Consider the following 18,122-nt stretch of genomic DNA (forward strand, 5'->3'; position numbering starts at 1 on the left):
AATGCTGCTGCTACTGTGCGTCACAAGAGATACTCTGAGGGGGCGATGTTAATTCAAGACTCTATACAGACAGTCCCTGGGCACTGATGCAGCTCCCAAGCAGGAAAACTACTTTCAAACATGCAATGTGTGCATCTGTCTATGGGGAGCTTACCCAGGGCCTTCAACCATTACTAAGACATAAATCAGGTGTGAAGGTTTGCCAAGCTCATCCAATCCTGGAAGTCAAATGCTCATTTTCACATCAACCACACTCTGAGCCCTCTGGTCCTAGCAATAACAGGAAATGGGTAAAGGGAATACCAAGCCTAAGCCACACAGACCTAGAGGAGACAGACTTTGTATCCCTCAGCCCTCCAAAGTCCTAGAGAGGGCAGACTCTATAATCCAAGCAGAATAGATGAACATTGTCCTCCCCCCCAACATTCAAACTATTTAACTGGCCAGGAATGGCTCAAGCCGGTTAAATAGGGTTTAAGCACCTACCTCCCGCTGAATATTCTGATTAGTGGCTAGCTGCTACTCGGCTATATCACGTGATGTAGCTGGTTAGGGGCAGATATTCAGTGCTTAACCGGTTATGTTGAGTGGTCAAAATACGTCGCTTAAATAGCAAACTGACCTTAAGTGGTTTAACGTTTTAGTGGTCAAAATAAACCCAATGCCGGTCATCGGATACTGCCTGGCGCTGAATATCCGGGTCGCCGGCAGCAGACAGCAAACATGCTGCCCGCTGCCGGCTAAATATTGGGCTTTACATCTTTATTTATGATCATATCCCTTGTTTTTGTAGACTAGTATTGGGCTCCTTATCCACTAGAAATGTAGGTTTTATTATTGTTACAATCTGGTTTTCAAGTCTCTTCATCTCACTATTCATAGCTCACGGAATTACATAAACACTGAAATCAATGTCAGTCATAAGAACTGAAAGAGAAAATGAAACTAATTAAAATGGTTGTTTTTATTACTTGAACAGTTGAATTGTGAATGATTTGCTCCAGAGATCTGCTGAATATTTCTTAACAAAGAGAAAAATTGATTTTGTATTATGTACTGACCACTTCACCTCAAAGCCATTAGCTCAGACTATGAAAGAGGTGGAGAATGAGATGGGTGAAGATACAGGAACGGAGGACACACACCTCTGGATTTCTTTACATCTGGCTCAGGTTCAGCCTCACGGATAAACTGCCCCAGGTCACTGACCTTCCCAAATGTCATCTTCCTAAAACACAAAAGATAAGAGATCAGGCTGTCATTGTCAGTTCATCAGACTCACAACAGATAGTTAACCGCTTATACATAAGTAAAACGATCATGGATAGGGAATGGAATGAAATATCAGAACAATCAATTCATAGACAATACAAATCACTCTACCTTGTAACTGATTAACGATGCCCAATTTCTGCCTCACAGAGGGAAAAATTGGGCTACAGTTCTTAATGGTATCTGCAATTTTTAAATCACATGAATGAAACCAAATTTAGGCGTGGATTCTAGCACTAAGCACTTAACTTGGAGCACTGTTTATAGAATAGTGCTTGTTTTTTTGGGCACCATTTTTAGAATTTGGTCTCATATGCACACACATAAATTCTATTATTCTAAACACTGATGTACATCTACCATTCAGAAAAATGTTGAAGACCCATCTCTTCAAGAAAGCTTACCCTAATGACCCAACTTAACTTTTTAAGCCCACCCACATGATTCCTGCCCCGACGATTATTATACCTTTGACCATGTCCCACAATCTCCTTATGCTCATTCCTCAATCTCTTCCTCTCCATCCTTCCTACTCCTTACCCCTCCCAATCTCTTCTCCTTTTGCTCATCCTATCTTTGTTTACCTCTCCATGCTCAATTTACATAACCTCAAAACCCCACTACTACTATGTTTACTACAACTTGTAACATTCTCCTTCAAGACTTTGTAATTCTATTTACTATGTAAGCCGCATTGAACCTGCTATGTGTGGGAAAGTGCGGGGTACAAATGTAATTAATAATAATAAAGACAGGAAGATGAGAACTAAACTTGAACCCAAAGCATAGACATATTCCACTATTAATGCCGCAGTAAAATGGTTTGCACTTTACATTCATTTTTATCTATTTCAGAGATTACTTTTCCCCCTTAAACCCTTGCTTAAAAGATTAAAACCACAATTTTTCTTCCCACTCCAGCATAACTGTCTGGGGCAAGGCTGGAAACATGGTCAATTGAAAGCAATTCTCCTGTGGGGCTGAGTCTTTAATTTGGTAGGATGGGAATGCACTTTGGTGCTACTGTGCCTCTCTCCTACCCTTTGCACAAATTCATCTAGCAATCCTACACCACAGAAGGCAATAGCATAGGTCAAGGTCAGACTCATGCACTTTTACATGGAGCTAAAGAAATGCACCACTACCAGGTACAGCTGTCCTCACAATGCTCAGTGGCACTATTAAAACCATTCTTGCTTTAATTCAATGGGACACCAGCAAAAGCAGGAAGAAATACATTTGAACAGAGACATCATATATTTCCACGCACTAAGGCCATTTTTACATCTATTTGGTAAAAGGGCCCCTAATAATTTTTTCATATTAATGGCCACATGTTAATTTTCCCATTAACGTGCGAGACCATACTGCTACCATACGTGCTAAACCTGCGCTAATTGGTTAGCACATAGCAAAGCCCATGTGCTAACCAATTAGCGCAGTATACACCCTCTCTCCACCCCCAGTGCTAAAAAAATAAATTTTTTTTTTTAGCGAGTAGGTATCGCACACAAATTCCAAAATTACTATGGGATGCCTCAGCACGTCCTGAAGTAAGCCATTTTATCCTGCAGTAAACACACGTCAATACTTACACTAGCTTTGTAAAAGGGCCCCTTAATGAAGTTCACTTTATCATTCAAAGCCAAACTACAGCACAATATTTACCAATACTAAAACCAATAATACACTTGTATAGCACTATATCCCCTTTCACGTTCAAAGTGAAGGAACCTGGGACCATTTTCCTGCATGCGCCACTGCTGGCTCTGCCAGTCACATCCCCTTTGATGTAGACTTCCTGCATTGCAGGGGTGTGACCAGTCCTAGTGGCTCTATGGACAGCGTAGTGTTAAGCACGAATATGCATGAGATAAAGTGAATGATACATACCTGTAGCAGGTGTTCTCCGAGGACAGCAGGCTGATTGTTCTCACGACTGGGTGACGTCCGCGGCAGCCCCCACCAACCGGAAGAAGCTTCGCGGGGCGGTCCGCACGCAGGGCACGCCCACCGCGCATGCGCGGCCGTCTTCCCGCCCGTGCGTGACCGTTCCCGCCAGTTGAATGACAAGCAAGAAACAACATGAAAACGCAACTCCAAAGGGGAGGAGGGAGGGTAGGTGAGAACAATCAGCCTGCTGTCCTCGGAGAACACCTGCTACAGGTATGTATCATTCACTTTCTCCGAAGACAAGCAGGCTGCTTGTTCTCACGACTGGGGTATCCCTAGCTCTCAGGCTCACTCAAAACAAGAACCCAGGTCAATTGAACCTCGCAACGGCGAGGGAATAACAGAAATTGACCTACGAAGAACAACTAACTGAGAGTGCAGCCTGACCAGAATAAATTCGGGTCCTGGAGGGTGGAGTTGGATTTACACCCCAAACAGATTCTGCAGCACCGACTGCCCGAACCGACTGTCGCGTCGGGTATCCTGCTGGAGGCAGTAATGTGATGTGAATGTGTGGACAGATGACCACGTCGCAGCCTTGCAGATCTCTTCAATAGTGGCTGACTTCAAGTGGGCCACTGACGCTGCCATGGCTCTAACACTATGAGCCGTGACATGACCCTCAAGAGCCAGCCCAGCCTGGGCATAAGTGAAGGAAATGCAATCTGCTAGCCAATTGGAGATGGTGCGTTTCCCGACAGCGACCCCTAGCCTGTTAGGGTCAAAAGAAATAAACAATTGGGCGGACTGTCTGTGGGGCTGTGTCCGCTCCAAGTAGAAGGCCAATGCTCTCTTGCAGTCCAATGTGTGCAACTGACGTTCAGCAGGGCGGGTATGCGGCCTGGGGAAGAATGTTGGCAAGACAATTGACTGGTTAAGATGGAACTCCGACACCACCTTCGGCAGGAACTTTGGGTGGGTGCGGAGCACTACTCTGTTGTGATGAAATTTGGTATATGGAGCATGAGCTACCAGGGCTTGAAGCTCACTGACCCTACGAGCTGAAGTAACTGCCACCAAGAAAATGACCTTCCAGGTCAAGTACTTCAGATGGCAGGTATTCAGTGGCTCAAAAGGAGGTTTCATCAGCTGGGTGAGGACGACGTTGAGATCCCATGACACTGTGGGAGGCTTGATAGGGGGCTTTGACGGCAGCAAGCCTCTCATGAATCGAACGACCAAAGGCTCTCCAGAGATGGCTTTACCTTCCACACGATAATGGTAAGCACTAATCGCACTAAGGTGATTCCTTACGGAGTTGGTCTTGAGGCCAGACTCTGATAAGTGTAGAAGGTATTCAAGCAGGTTCTGTGCAGGGCAAGAACGAGGTTCTAGGGCCTTGCTCTCACACCACACGACAAACCTCCTCCACTTGAAAAAGTAACTCTTTTTAGTGGAATCCTTCCTAGAGGCAAGCAAGACACGGGAGACACCCTCAGACAGACCCAACGCAGTGAAGTCTACGCCCTCAACATCCAGGCCGTGAGAGCCAGGGACTGAAGGTTGGGGTGCAGCAACGCTCCGCCGTTCTGCGAGATGAGAGTCGGAAAACACTCCAATCTCCACGGTTCTTCTGAGGACAACTCCAGAAGAAGAGGGAACCAGATCTGACGGGGCCAAAAGGACGCTATCAGGATCATGGTGCCGTGGTCTTGCTTGAGCTTCAGTAAGGTCTTCCCCACCAAAGGTATGGGAGGATACGCATACAGGAGGCCGGTCCCCCAATGGAGGAGAAAGGCATCCGACGCCAGTCTGCCGTGTGCCTGTAGTCTGGAACAGAACAGAGGCAGCTTGTGGTTGGTCTGAGAGGCGAAAAGGTCCACCGAGGGGGTGCCCCACTCTCGGAAGATCTTGCGTACCACTCTGGAATGGAGCGACCACTCGTGCGGTTGCATGACTCTGCTCAGTCTGTCAGCCAGACTGTTGTTTACACCTGCCAGGTATGTGGCTTGGAGGAGCATGCCGAACTGGCAAGCCCAACGCCACATGCCCACGGCTTCCTGACACAAGGGGCGAGATCCGGTGCCCCCCTGCTTGTTGGTGTAATACATTGCAACCTGATTGTCTGTCCGAATTTGGATAATTTGGCAGGACAGCCGATCCATGAAAGCCTTCAGTGCGTTCCAGATCGCTCGGAGCTCCAGGAGGTTGATCTGCAGATCCTTTTCCTGGAGGGACCACAGACCCTGGGTGTGAAGCCCATCGACATGAGCTCCCCACCCCAGGCGAGATGCATCCGTCGTCAGCACTTTCGTGGGCTGTGGAATTTGGAATGGACGTCCCAGGGTCAAATTGGTCCGAATGGTCCACCAGAGCAGTGAAGTGCTGCAACTGGTGGAGAGGCGGATGACATCTTCTAGATTCCCGGTGGCTTGAACCCACTGGGAAGCTAGGGTCCATTGAGCAGATCTCATGTGAAGACGAGCCATGGGAGTCACATGAACTGTGGAGGCCATATGACCCAGAAGTCTCAACATCTGCCGAGCTGTGACCCGCTGAGACGCTCTGGTCTTCGAAGCCAGGGCCAGGAGGTTGTTGGCCCTCGCCTCGGGAAGGAAGGCCTGAGCCGTCTGGGTATTCAGCAGAGCTCCTATGAATTCCAGAGACTGAGTTGGCTGGAGATGGGACTTTGGGTAATTTATCACAAACCCCAGCAGCTCCAGAAGTTGAATAGTGCACTGCATAGACCGGAGGGCTCCTGCCTCCGAGGTGCTCTTGACCAGCCAATCGTCGAGATATGGGAACACGTGCACTCCCAGCTTGCGTAGGTAGGCCGCTACCACCACGAGGCACTTTGTGAACACTCGTGGGGCAGAGGCGAGCCCAAAGGGCAGCACACAATACTGAAAGTGCCGTGCGCCCAGGCGGAATCTGAGATACTGTCTGTGAGCTGGCAGTATCGGGATGTGAGTGTATGCGTCCTTTAAATCCAGGGAACATAGCCAATCGTTTTTCTGAATCATTGGCAGAAGGGTGCCCAAGGAAAGCATCCTGAACTTTTCTTTGACCAGGAATTTGTTCAGGCCTCTCAGGTCTAGGATGGGACGCATCCCCCCTGTTTTCTTTTCCACAAGGAAGTACCTGGAATAGAATCCCTGCCCTTCCTGCCCGGGTGGTACGGGCTCGACCGCATTGGCGCTGAGAAGGGCGGAGAGTTCCTCTGCAAGTACCTGCTTGTGATGGGAGCTGAAGGATTGAGCTCCCGGAGGACAATTTGGTGGCAGGGAGGCCAAATTCAGGGCGTATCCGCACCGCACTATTTGGAGAACCCACTGATCGGAGGTTATGAGAGGCCACCTTTGGTGAAACAATTTTAACCTCCCTCCGACCGGCAGATCGTCCGGTACGGACACTTTGAGGGCAGCTATGTTCCCGTGGATCCAGTCAAAAGCCCGTCCCCGGCTTTTGCTGTGGAGGCGCAGGGGGCTGCTTAGGCGCACGCTGTTGACGAGAACGAGCGCGCTGGGGCTGTCCCTGTGCCTGACGAGGCCTTCGGGCCGGCTGGGTGAACCTACGCTTTGCAAAAGAATAGGGTGCAGCCTGCCGGGCCCGGGAAAAACGTCCACCTGCTGAGGTGGATGCTGAAGGCGCCCGGTGGGAGAGCTTGTCGAGGGCGGTTTCCCGCTGATGCAGTTGGTCCACCAGCTGCTCGACCTTCTCACCAAAAATGTTATCCCCCCGGCAAGGGACGTCGGCTAGTCTCTGCTGGGTGCGGTTGTCCAGGTCAGAGGCACGCAGCCATGAGAGCCTGCACATCACTATACCTTGGGCCGCAGCACGAGATGCCACGTCACAGGTGTCATAGATACCCCTGGACAGGAACTTTCTACACGCCTTCAGCTGCCTGACCACCTCCTGATAAGGCCTGGACTGCTCCGGCGGGAGCTTATCGACCAGGTCCGCCAGTTGCTTCACATTGTTCCGCATGTGGATGCTCGTATAGAGCTGGTATGACTGGATGCGGGTCACGAGCATGGAGGATTGGTAGGCCTTCCTCCCAAACGAGTCCAGAGTGCGAGACTCCCGCCCCGGGGGCGCCGAGGCGGTATCCCTCGAACTCCGTGCCCTCTTGAGAGCAGAATCCACGACCGCCGAGTCATGGGGCAATTGGGGCCGCATTAACTCTGGGTCCGAGTGAATTCTGTACTGGGACTCTGCTTTCTTGGGAATGGTGGGATTAGATAATGGTCTCATCCAGTTCCGAAGCAGTGTCTCTTTGAGGACATTGTGCAGCGGCACCGTGGAGGACTCTCTAGGTGGTGATGGATAGTCGAGGACCTCGAGCATCTCAGCCCTCGGCTCGTCCACAGAGACCACGGGGAAGGGAATGCAAATCGACATGTCCCTTACAAAGGAGGCAAATGAGAGGCTCTAAGGGGGCGAGAGCTTCCTCTCTGGTGAAGGCGTGGGGTCCGAGGGAAGACCCGCAGACTCCTCTGAGGAGAAATATCTGGGGTCCTCCTCTTCCCCCACGAGGCCTCTTCCTTGGTATCGGACATGAGCTCATGTAGCTGAGTCCTGAACCGGGCCCGGCTCGACGTCGAGGCACCAAGGCCTCGGTGTCGTCGAGCGGTGGACTCCCGCGTCGGCGGGGACTCCACCTGCGTGGCGGTCGAGACTGGCGCCGCAAGCGGCGGCGGCGTCGACGGCCTCGGCACCGGGCTAGAGCTCGCCGGCGCCACAGTCATCGGCGCCGAGGGCGCAAGCACCCCCGGCGCCGGCACAGCCTGGCACATCAGCCCTTCCAGGATCCCCAGAAGGATGGCTCGGAGGCACTCGTCCAGGCCCGCTGTCGGGAAAGACGTGGGGGCCGGTAGAGGCGTCGGTGCCGGAAGCTGCTCGGGTCCAGGAGACTGCACCGAAGTGCTGGGACCCTGACGCGTCGATACCTCCACTACCGAGGGGGACCTCTCCTCCCGACGCGGACGCTTCGGCGTCGACTCCTCTCCGGTACCGAGAGCCGGATGCGTCGAGGGCGACCGGTGACGGTGCTTCTTTGCCTTCTTACGGTGCCCGTCACCGGTGCCGGGTGGTATGGAGGAGGAGGAGGTCGATCCCCCTAGGTCCTGAGGAACCGGGTCAGACAGGGTTCGGTCCCGAGGGCCATGGGCTGAAGGAGTGACCGGGGCCGACTGCCCATGCGGTCTCTCACCTCTACCCTCACCGGAGGACCGGCGGGCCGACGGGACCTGTTCTCCTGGGGTCGATGCCATCGGTGCCGATTTGTCGGGCATCGATACCGGTACCGAAGGACCGGGCGTCGATACCGATGCCGTCGAGGTCGACGTCGAGGGGCCGGCGCAAGTTCCAAAAAGACGGTCCCGCAGAACTTGCCTCGCAACCTGAGTCCGTTTCCGGAGACCGAGACACAGAGAACACGACTTGATATTGTGCTCCGGCCCGAGGCACTGGAGGCACCAAGCGTGGGTGTCTGTCTGCGAGATCGGCCGGCTGCACCGACCACACTTCTTAAATCCACTCGGGACCTTCGAGGACATCGACGGAAAAATCACGTCGGCGAAGTTAAAGTCGTCGATGGTGGCGGAAATCACACCTTGAAAAATAAATCGATCGCGCGGCCACAAGGCCGCAATGCGACGCCCTCGCTAGAAATGAGGGAAAAAGGAGCGCGTGCTCTTTTTTTTTTTTAAAGAAAAAGAAAAACTGGAGCGCGCGGCAACAGAATAAACAAAAATTAACAAAAATCGCGTAAACGCGACGGTCTTTCCGGGGCTGCGAAAAGGAGAGCGGCGACGGCACGACTCTCCTCAGGCACGGAAAAGAAAAGACTGGCGGGAACGGTCACGCACGGGCGGGAAGACGGCCGTGCATGCGCGGTGGGCGTGCCCTGCGTGCGGACCGCCCCGCGAAGCTTCTTCCGGTTGGTGGGGGCTGCCGCGGACGTCACCCAGTCGTGAGAACAAGCAGCCTGCTTGTCCTCGGAGAAAATTTATATACTCTGAAAACCTAGTATTTGTAAATTTCTTATGCATATTCATTATGGATATCATGAAAATCTACATGCCTATGGCGTTCCCAGGACAGATTTGGAAAGTCCTACATTACGGAAAGAGAACCTGACAAGCTGAAAGTGTTCTGTCCAAGGTCCTGCATGGGATTGTCTTCTGAGACTGAGGAGAAGGGATGGGAATAGAGAGCACAGTTCTTCAGGGAGAGCCAGCAAAGGTGCAGTTTACCAGATAGCAGTGAAATTACTCTTTATAAACTTGTTACGCTGCTGCCCCACATCAGATTTTTGATCAGACATCATAAAGGTATTTTTCTATGAGCCCAGTGACTGGCAACTCTTTTGGGATCTTGCCAGGTACTTGTGACCTGGATACTGGGCTTGAAGAACCTTTGGTTTGTCCCAATATGGCAACGCTTATGTTCTTATATAAAAAAGACATCCAAGAAAGGTCTGAGGTGGAAAGAAAGTGTCAGAGAGTGAACAGACCTTACCCTGCATATGTTCTTTGATATAAACTTTCTGGATCGAGACTTGCAGCATCTACAATTATTGCTTCATCAAAGTTTTTCAGGATTTTAACATTAGCCTTTTTGACACTAGCCTACAACAAAGATTTTTAACATTAGTGTCTACTGCAGCAAAACTATTAGCACTTAACTGTTAATTATTACTTTATTTTTTTGAACAGTATTTACATATTTAGACATAGCTGCTTGTCATAATATGATTTATTTCCATCAATCAGAAATTGCACCACAGATTTCAACAATACCACAATTATATGAATGAAGCAGCAACATAGACACATACAATGTTGTATACACCCACAATTATAAATATAAGCTTATGCTATGGTTGTTTTCAGTCCTACCATACTCAACTCCTCAGCTGACTACAGAGCTCAGATCTAGGGAGGGAGACCCTTTCTCCTTTATGTATGCTACACCCCTGTTGACAGCCCGTCTCACACTAGTCAAAATCAAACGCAGTGGATGCACCATCCAGACATAAGTCAAATAGGAATGGAAAAGGGATATACCGCCTTTCTGTGGTTTTTGCAACTACATTCAAAGCGGTTTACATAGTATATACAATTACTTATTTGTACCTGGGGCAATGGAGGGTTAAGTGACTTGCCCAGAGTCACAAGTTGCTGCAGTGGGAATCAAACCCAATTCCCCAGGATCAAACTCCGCTGCACTAACCACTAGGCTACTCCAACATTTACCCTGCACCTTTTGTGTGGCGTGTTCTATGCTCAGTCCTAGCTATTCTTATGAATGATTAAAATTAACTGTAAATGTTCAGTCTGCAAATGCCTGAAGATATAAATGGAATCTTTCATTAATTTACATTAATATGATGGCCCTGTTCTCTGTTGATGTCAGCCACTAAGGTTTTACAGTCAAGAGTAATTACTCCTTTTAGCATGACTCTGCTCTAGGGAAAAATTCAGAAGAGGCATCAGGTTGATACAACTTTGCATATATTTGTCTGGTGTTTAAAACGGACACTACTATGGTTAGTAAAATGGTATCTGAAAACTAAACTGATAAATCTGGTTATTCCAGGATGCATCGTCTCCTGTTTAGTTACACTGAACATTTCTTTGAGCTCTGTGGCCATTTTTGTTAATATATTTTGTCTTAATTAAAATGTGAACATTCCAAGACCACCACTGCACCATGCTGAAATGTTTGACTTTTTTTCATGGCCATGTTGCAGCAGCACAGATATACAAAGTGGAGCAATGCATCATCAGAATGAGCCATTCCCAGTACTTCTAGCTGCATCTCTTTTATGCTGCAACACTACTGCAGACAAATGTTGATTTCCAAACCATCACTAATCAGTTCTGACTGTTTTTCTAATCCTTATCAGACAGTGCAGTATCTCAAGCTCTGACTAGTCATTGTGATACAAATATCATTCTGATACAAATATTGAAATACTAAAGCAATTTAAGAGAGCATGCTCAGGGGGTTCTTACCTGTGAGCCTGAGCTATCGGAGGAGCCTGTGCTAGACTCATGGTCAGGAGAATTACTGGGGCCTTGTCCAGGCAGTGTGATGCTCCCCCACGAATACTCATCCCCTCGCACTGAATGGATGAGATCATTCAAGTATTTGTAATACAGATTGCTGGACAAGAAGCCAGGCAAAAAAACCTAGAAAGAGAATTTGTGCTGCTATCTTAGTGAAATGGTAGAGAAAGAAACCTAGCAAGCGACTGAGGCATGAGTGCATATTACACAGAAAGTAACGAATTGCTTTATCAGGAAGGGTTTCTACCAGCAGTCATAGTTACACACTCTTGTCTTCGATCACCTGCTTCTTCATTTGACAGTATATTTTGTATAGTTTTGATCCTGGTATTATATCATTGCTGCAGCTAACATTCTAGTACTGTGAAACTGTCTTCTGTGGATTATTAGAGACAAATTTTATGAATCAAGGCTTTCTTGTGCCAAGTCCTTAGTCTAAGAGATTGTTGACAGATAGGTGCTACCATATCTTGAATAGTCATTGATTGTATTATCCTCTTTTTTATTTTATAGTTTCCAATTTTTCATGTCTTAAGTTTTTTTAAATTTTATATTTTTGTTCTTTCGTTGGATTCTACCCAACATTTGTACTGTATGGTAATGTAATGTTCTTATTGTAAACCATTTTAATGATCTTTTGACTGGTAAGGTGGTATGTAGAGAATGACACGGGGACAGGGACCCGCAATAACTGTGGGGATGGGGACAGAGCTTGCAGGGACGGGACAGATCTTACTTATCTGTGAAATACGCCAAGCATTCCCAGCCTATAATCCTCCAGATTTTCTCATAGAATGGGGGACTCTGGTTTGCAACACCCCAATGCAACTGGAAACTTTGTAATAGATTCCAAAAATTCAGGGAAGAAACTGACAGAACTATGGTCACACAACGAAAAAACCTTGCACACATGAGATCTCTTGGAATTTTACTAGGCATGATTAGAGAAGGGAGTAAGACATGGAACAGTGAAGCCCCACATTACAATACATTTAGAAAATAAATGATAAAGTGGAAAAATATCTGCAGTAAATGGGAAATAAAATTCACAGAAATCTTCAGAACATTTTCAAAATGTAATATATTTCAGCAAATCTCACAGGTACAAACAAAATATTAACAAAAGAACAATGTGACCATGCTCAAGAATTCAATATTGAGGTACGCTGGCACCAGTGATAGAGCCCCATTTGTATGGAATAAAAGTTCTGTTACATTATTGAAAGGGACAGTGCCTGATTGTATACAACATACCCAAGTCTATGATTTACAAGTGCAATTTTTCAGTCCTTTACTAGCTATGACATGGGAGGTAATCATGGCTAAGGAAAGTACTTATACAAATATTTAATTCCAATTTCTTCTCAGAAATGAAAGTTAGAACAAGAATGGATAAACCATTTTTGTGACAACTATCAGATGCACAATTCTTACCTGAAAAAGGTTTAGTCTTGCAGAAGCATGCTTCTAGATGTTGTAATGTTGTGTGAAGATTAATTTCTGATGGAGGCTTGACTTTTTTGCTGCAGTTGGTCTTGAGGGATTCCTCTCCCCTCCCCTCCCAAGACTAACAATTTTAAAAGAATTGCCTATCACCTGACATGTCAGAAGTTAGCACCTCACCTTCTCCATGGTGGTCCAGGCCTGCTGTAAAGGGGTGGTGAAACAGTCGGGAAGTGGCCCACCTTCTCTGCAGATGTTGGATTCAATTTCCAACCGCACACCATCATCAAACCCTAGAGGGTGCGTGGCTTGAAGGGAGAAGTATCTGTAGAATTCAGGAAAACAGCACATGTATTAGTATTTTGGATTGTTCCATTCTGTAATCTCTTTCAAGAACTCAATATTTAGTGAACTGAGAAACTTGGAACTCTCTCTCATATCATTTACTATCTATCTACCTTTCATGTAACCTCATTTGCTCAGGAAAATCTGAAAGACTCATGGTGCAGAGTCATTTTAAACATTCCAGATTTTACCCCGTGTTTAGCTAGACACAGATGGTTAGCAATTGCCTTCTTACCTGTGCTGGGATGTTTCATTATCTTCTTACTTGAAGCTAAAGTGCCTCAGCTAACCTTAGAACTTCTTTGCTTTCCTTAATCTTTTCTTCCTTTGGAAACTGCAGCTTCTTCTGCTGCTACAGTAGTCATTTGCCATGGGTTGTGAATGCTTGTGGGATGGACACAGCATATATGCTGCTTTTCTTACACAGCATTTGCCAGGAACACGACGCAGGAGTAATAGCTTTATCTGTATTGTGGTATTTAGTGGAATGTTTTAAAGGTGATATGCTTTACCACGGAAGCCACAACAAGGAATTTATAAATTACAGCTCTGTGTCCCACTGGGCAGTGCTGACCTGGTACAAGACTTATAGAGAGCAATTGAAAATCAAAAACCCTAAACCAATAACACATATGCAAGGCTTCATTTAACCAGTAAGACAACAGCAAACAAAGGTAGTGATACAGGCGAGGAAGCATTAGGCAAATCAATCTAAATTTCAGACTGACTTTCAGGGCCCATGTCCCAACAAAAGTCCTTTTGATCTCTAAAAACTTTCAGAATCCAGACTCATGCCTCTAATTCTGTAAAACACCAAGACTGCCCTGTTTTCTGCTTGTATCCCTCTGCATGAATGCCACACTGATCACAGATACAGCTCCTCCAAAAGCCAGCTGCCTGGACCACAAGAAGACCTGCACACTTTACTATGTTAACTTGGCACTCACAAGTACTATACTGGCTCCTTATCTGTCAAAAGCAGACTCCCTAATGTTGATCCTTTCTCAGGCTGGCTGTCTAGTGTTTCAATGAATCAGTATCATCTTAGCACAGCGGTTCTCAAATCAGTGTGTCACGGGCCAGCCAGTGGGAAACATCAGTGATAGGGAAGGGAGAGTGAAGGCAACAGGAAACAGCCCAGCGGAGAAGACACAGCTACACTAACCATGACACCGTGTTCCTTCCCAGACAGTGCAGGCAGCAAATTGTGCTTATAGGCTTTTCCATTTCTAGTGGAAGTGAAAGCCTGTAAGCGAGGTTTGCTGCCTAAACAGTCCAGGAATAAGCACGATGTCAGGTTAGTGTAGCCACATCTCCTCCGCCGGGCTGTTGCCCGCTGCCTGAGCAGCTCCCCTCTCCCACCTCTTATGGTCCAGGAGATCCATGTCCCCTCTCTCCCCCTCCCCCAGTCCTACAGTCCAGCGGCTCCATGTCACCTTTCTCCCCCACCATTACCCCTACTGTCAAACATCTCCCTGTCCCCTATCCCTTTATGGTGCAGTAGCTCTGTGCCCCCTTTCCCCTTCTCTTATGATCCAGCAGCTCTATGTCTTTTCTCTTCCCCCCATATGGTCCAGTAGCCCCGTGTCCCCTCTATCCTCCTCCCTCCTATGGTCCAGCAGTTTTTCAGCCCCACCTCCCCCCCAAGAAGTGCAGCTTCAGTCCTCAGGGAAGCAGTTGGGAAAGGAGAGCTCAGGCAGCAGACAACAGTCTAACAGAGGAGACATGGCTACACTAACCCTGACACTGTGCTCCTTCCTGGACTGATTAGGCAGCAAACCACGCTTAAAGGTTTTCACTTCAGCCAGAAATTAAAAGCCTGTAAACACTGTTTGCTGCCTGCACAGTCTGGACTATATTTTTATTTTATTTATTTAAAAATGTCTAGTCCGCCTACAACAGGAGTAAGGGGAGAAGAGAGGGGACATGAGCTGCTGGACCATAAGAGGTGGGAAAGGGGAGCTTCTGGACCAAAAGGGAGGTGAGGGGAGAGGGGACACGGAGTTGCTGGACCTTAAGAGAAGGTTGTATAGGTGTACCTACAACCATTACAAGCAATTTATAAAGTTGTCTTTTTTGTTTTTACCCTATGCAGTGAGAAAAGAGATTTCAAAATAGTCCACTGGGATTGTGGCCTTGCTTCCTTACACTGCATTAGTGCATAGATGAAAGGAGAAACCTTACTGATCAGTGATTTTGTTACAGAATCAAACATTTCAATTCTTTTTAATTTCTATCTATTTGTGTCTTATATACCTCACATTTTCCAATAGGGATTTATGGCGGTTCACAGTTCAGGAAGCTTTTAACAAAAGAGGGTTACACATTTTATCTATTGCACAAATCAAAAGCTAATAACCCTATTACATTTCAAATAGATAAGCCTTTAACAACTTTCAAAAAAGCAGGTATGGTGATAAACGATTCATTTTTATGGGTAACATATTCCAAAGTCTCACGCCTCGATATGAAAAAGAACCTTCATAAAAAGACTTTAAATGTATATATATATATATTTTTTAAAGTGGGGTAACCCAATTGTAAAGTTCGAGAGAAACAAAGATTTTGACCCAAAGATATTACAAGTAACTCTCCTAGGCTTTCTGAATTCAAAGCATACATTGATTTGTAGATCAAGCAAATTATTTTAAAATTTGATATGCTGTTGAACCAGCAACCACTGAAGATCTTTCATAATGGGTGAAACACTATCAAATCAGCCCAACCCAAAAATCAATCTTGCTGCAGTATTTTGTAACATTTGTAACCGTTTCTGCAGCTTAATGGAAACACTACAATACAAAGAGTTACAGAAATCCAATTGAGGCAAAAGTATCACCTGTAACAATATCCTGAAATTACATTGATGTAACGAAGACCTAATTGCCCGCAACTGCCCAAGTTTAAAGAAAGCGTTTTACTTGCAGCATTTATCTATATCATACGTCAAGTTTGGAGACCAAAATAATCTCTAAGACTTTTGAGTGATCTTCTATCTTTAAGCTTTCTCGTGAAGTTAACACCAATGTTTTAGTTGGGATACTATCAATGTCTCCAAACCATAGGATCTTGGTTTCTTGTTTAATTAGCTTCAGAAAATAATCAGTGGCCTATTTATCTACCAGTGAAATATAATTTGTTAAAGTTGCTAGAGTTTCAAACTTTTCTTTTTTTTCCCCCTTTAAATTTTTTTAAATTAAAGAAAAATAAAAGCTCTTACATAAACAATGAAAAAGTAGTTGTACATATAGAGCTAGATTCTGTCTATCATGCTTCAATATCCATGCGGAAATCAAAGCATATTCTATAAAGTACGCTTTAAGTTAGGCATATGTTATAGAATACAGCTTGTGCTGCTCCACGTGACTATTTAGTTACAGTCAATTATGACAACTAAAACCTGGTGTAAATCCCAAAACCTAAATTAAGCATGGAGCGCATGTATTCTATAACGTTGTGCCTAGATTTTAGAAACGCCCACGATCTGTTCATTCCACTCCCATAACCATGCCCGCTTTTCATCTAAGCAACTTAGAAGATACGCACACCATGTTACAGAATATGCTTAGTTAGTGCACATAAATTCTAATTAAAGCCAATTAGTGCTAATTGCTTAGCATCCAATTATCAGCACTGATTAGCCTGTTAACTAATTATATGCATTGTTATGGAATACACTTTTGATTTCCACGTGGAAATAGATGCACGATATATAGAATCCCAGGGATACTGCTTACATACCCCCCCCCCCCCAAAAAAAAAACAAACAAAAAAAACTTTTCTGAAGTGGGACATAAAAGAAAAATGTCATTTGCATAGGACAATACAGTGAACCCTGCGACTGAGAAAAAAAAGAGCCCAGAGGACCGAGATAGACATTAAACAAAGATAGGGAGAGTCAGGAAACCTGAGGGACTCCATAACCAGGGTTCCAACTTCTAGCTGGACGACTTATTCTTTCCCCTTACAAATGCTATGCCTTATATAAGCAAGAGGTGCTCAGTGAATCGAACTTTTACTGGGAATTAAAGTATGGCTTTTATTTGACCCAAATTAATAGGTACACAGATTAACAATTTTAATTAAGGTCTGATTAAAGAAATCTGTAGAAACTTGCAATCTCTGTGTTTCAATAAGATGTTATTTATTTATTAGGATGATTAGTTTCCACACCACAGTGTAAAAATATATGACTTCTGACTTTCCTTATTATACTTAGCTTCGTAGGCTCCCAGGCTACACACGTCAATCTTCTACCCTTTCTCCCACCATTGCACATTCTATAGTAATCATTTGCATCCTTATCTCTTTATGTCAGTCCATTAATACTCTCAGCTGTGCTGCTTTATAATACTTCTCGAGATCTGGAACTGCCAAACCCTGATTTTTTGGCTGTGACATCACCAGAGCCACCCTTGGGGGTCTATATCTCTAAGTAAACCTGAAGACCTTCCTTTATAGTTCTCTAATTTAGCCTTCTGGTACCTCTAAGCAGTAGGGACTGGAACAAGTTCAGTAGTTTAGGCAGGACCACTATTTTGGTACTTATATGACCAATAAACGAAAGATTCAGTCTGGGCCACCCATCTATTCCCTTCTACAATGCTTCCATTAGTGAGCTATAATTGATCTGATTCAATTTTGAATGGTCAACCCCAATTTGAATTCCTTGGTATTTGATACTTAGCTTAGCCCACTTGAAAGAAAAATTACTTCAAAATTGCTTTTCGTGCCCATCTGAAAGGAAATTTTTCAAAATTTCAGATTTATTCATATTGACTTCAAACATCCAACCTTCCATATTCATTCATGGTTCATTTTCATTTGAGTCATTCGTTTTCTATATTAACAACGGCAATGTGATATGTGGGTGGCTGATCGTAAATGATATATCATTGGCAAAGAGTAATCTGTTCCCCTAGCTTCAATACTTATGACTGCATTCATTCTTATCCTCACTGCTAGCAGCTCTTATCGTGAGCACAAACAGCAGGGGGGACAGAGGACACCCCTGCCTCATACTCCTCAACAAACTAAAGAAATCAAAGTAATTCTCATTTGCTTTCACTCAGGCGTTGGGGCAATTATACATAA

General features: G+C 45.7%; 1 protein-coding gene across 1 annotated transcript in view; it reads right to left on the minus strand.

The window, feature by feature from the left end:
• Window positions 1-18,122, minus strand: part of AKAP10 (A-kinase anchoring protein 10) — an 80,980-nt gene that overhangs the window by 13,287 nt on the left and 49,571 nt on the right. Inside the window, 4 exon segments of the mRNA XM_030185772.1 lie at window positions 1,146-1,228; window positions 9,688-9,797; window positions 11,187-11,363; window positions 12,864-13,008. Coding sequence (XP_030041632.1) covers window positions 1,146-1,228; window positions 9,688-9,797; window positions 11,187-11,363; window positions 12,864-13,008 — 515 coding nt within the window.

Source organism: Microcaecilia unicolor, chromosome 13, assembly GCF_901765095.1.
Source record: "Microcaecilia unicolor chromosome 13, aMicUni1.1, whole genome shotgun sequence".
In the NCBI taxonomy this organism is placed as follows: domain Eukaryota; kingdom Metazoa; phylum Chordata; class Amphibia; order Gymnophiona; family Siphonopidae; genus Microcaecilia; species Microcaecilia unicolor.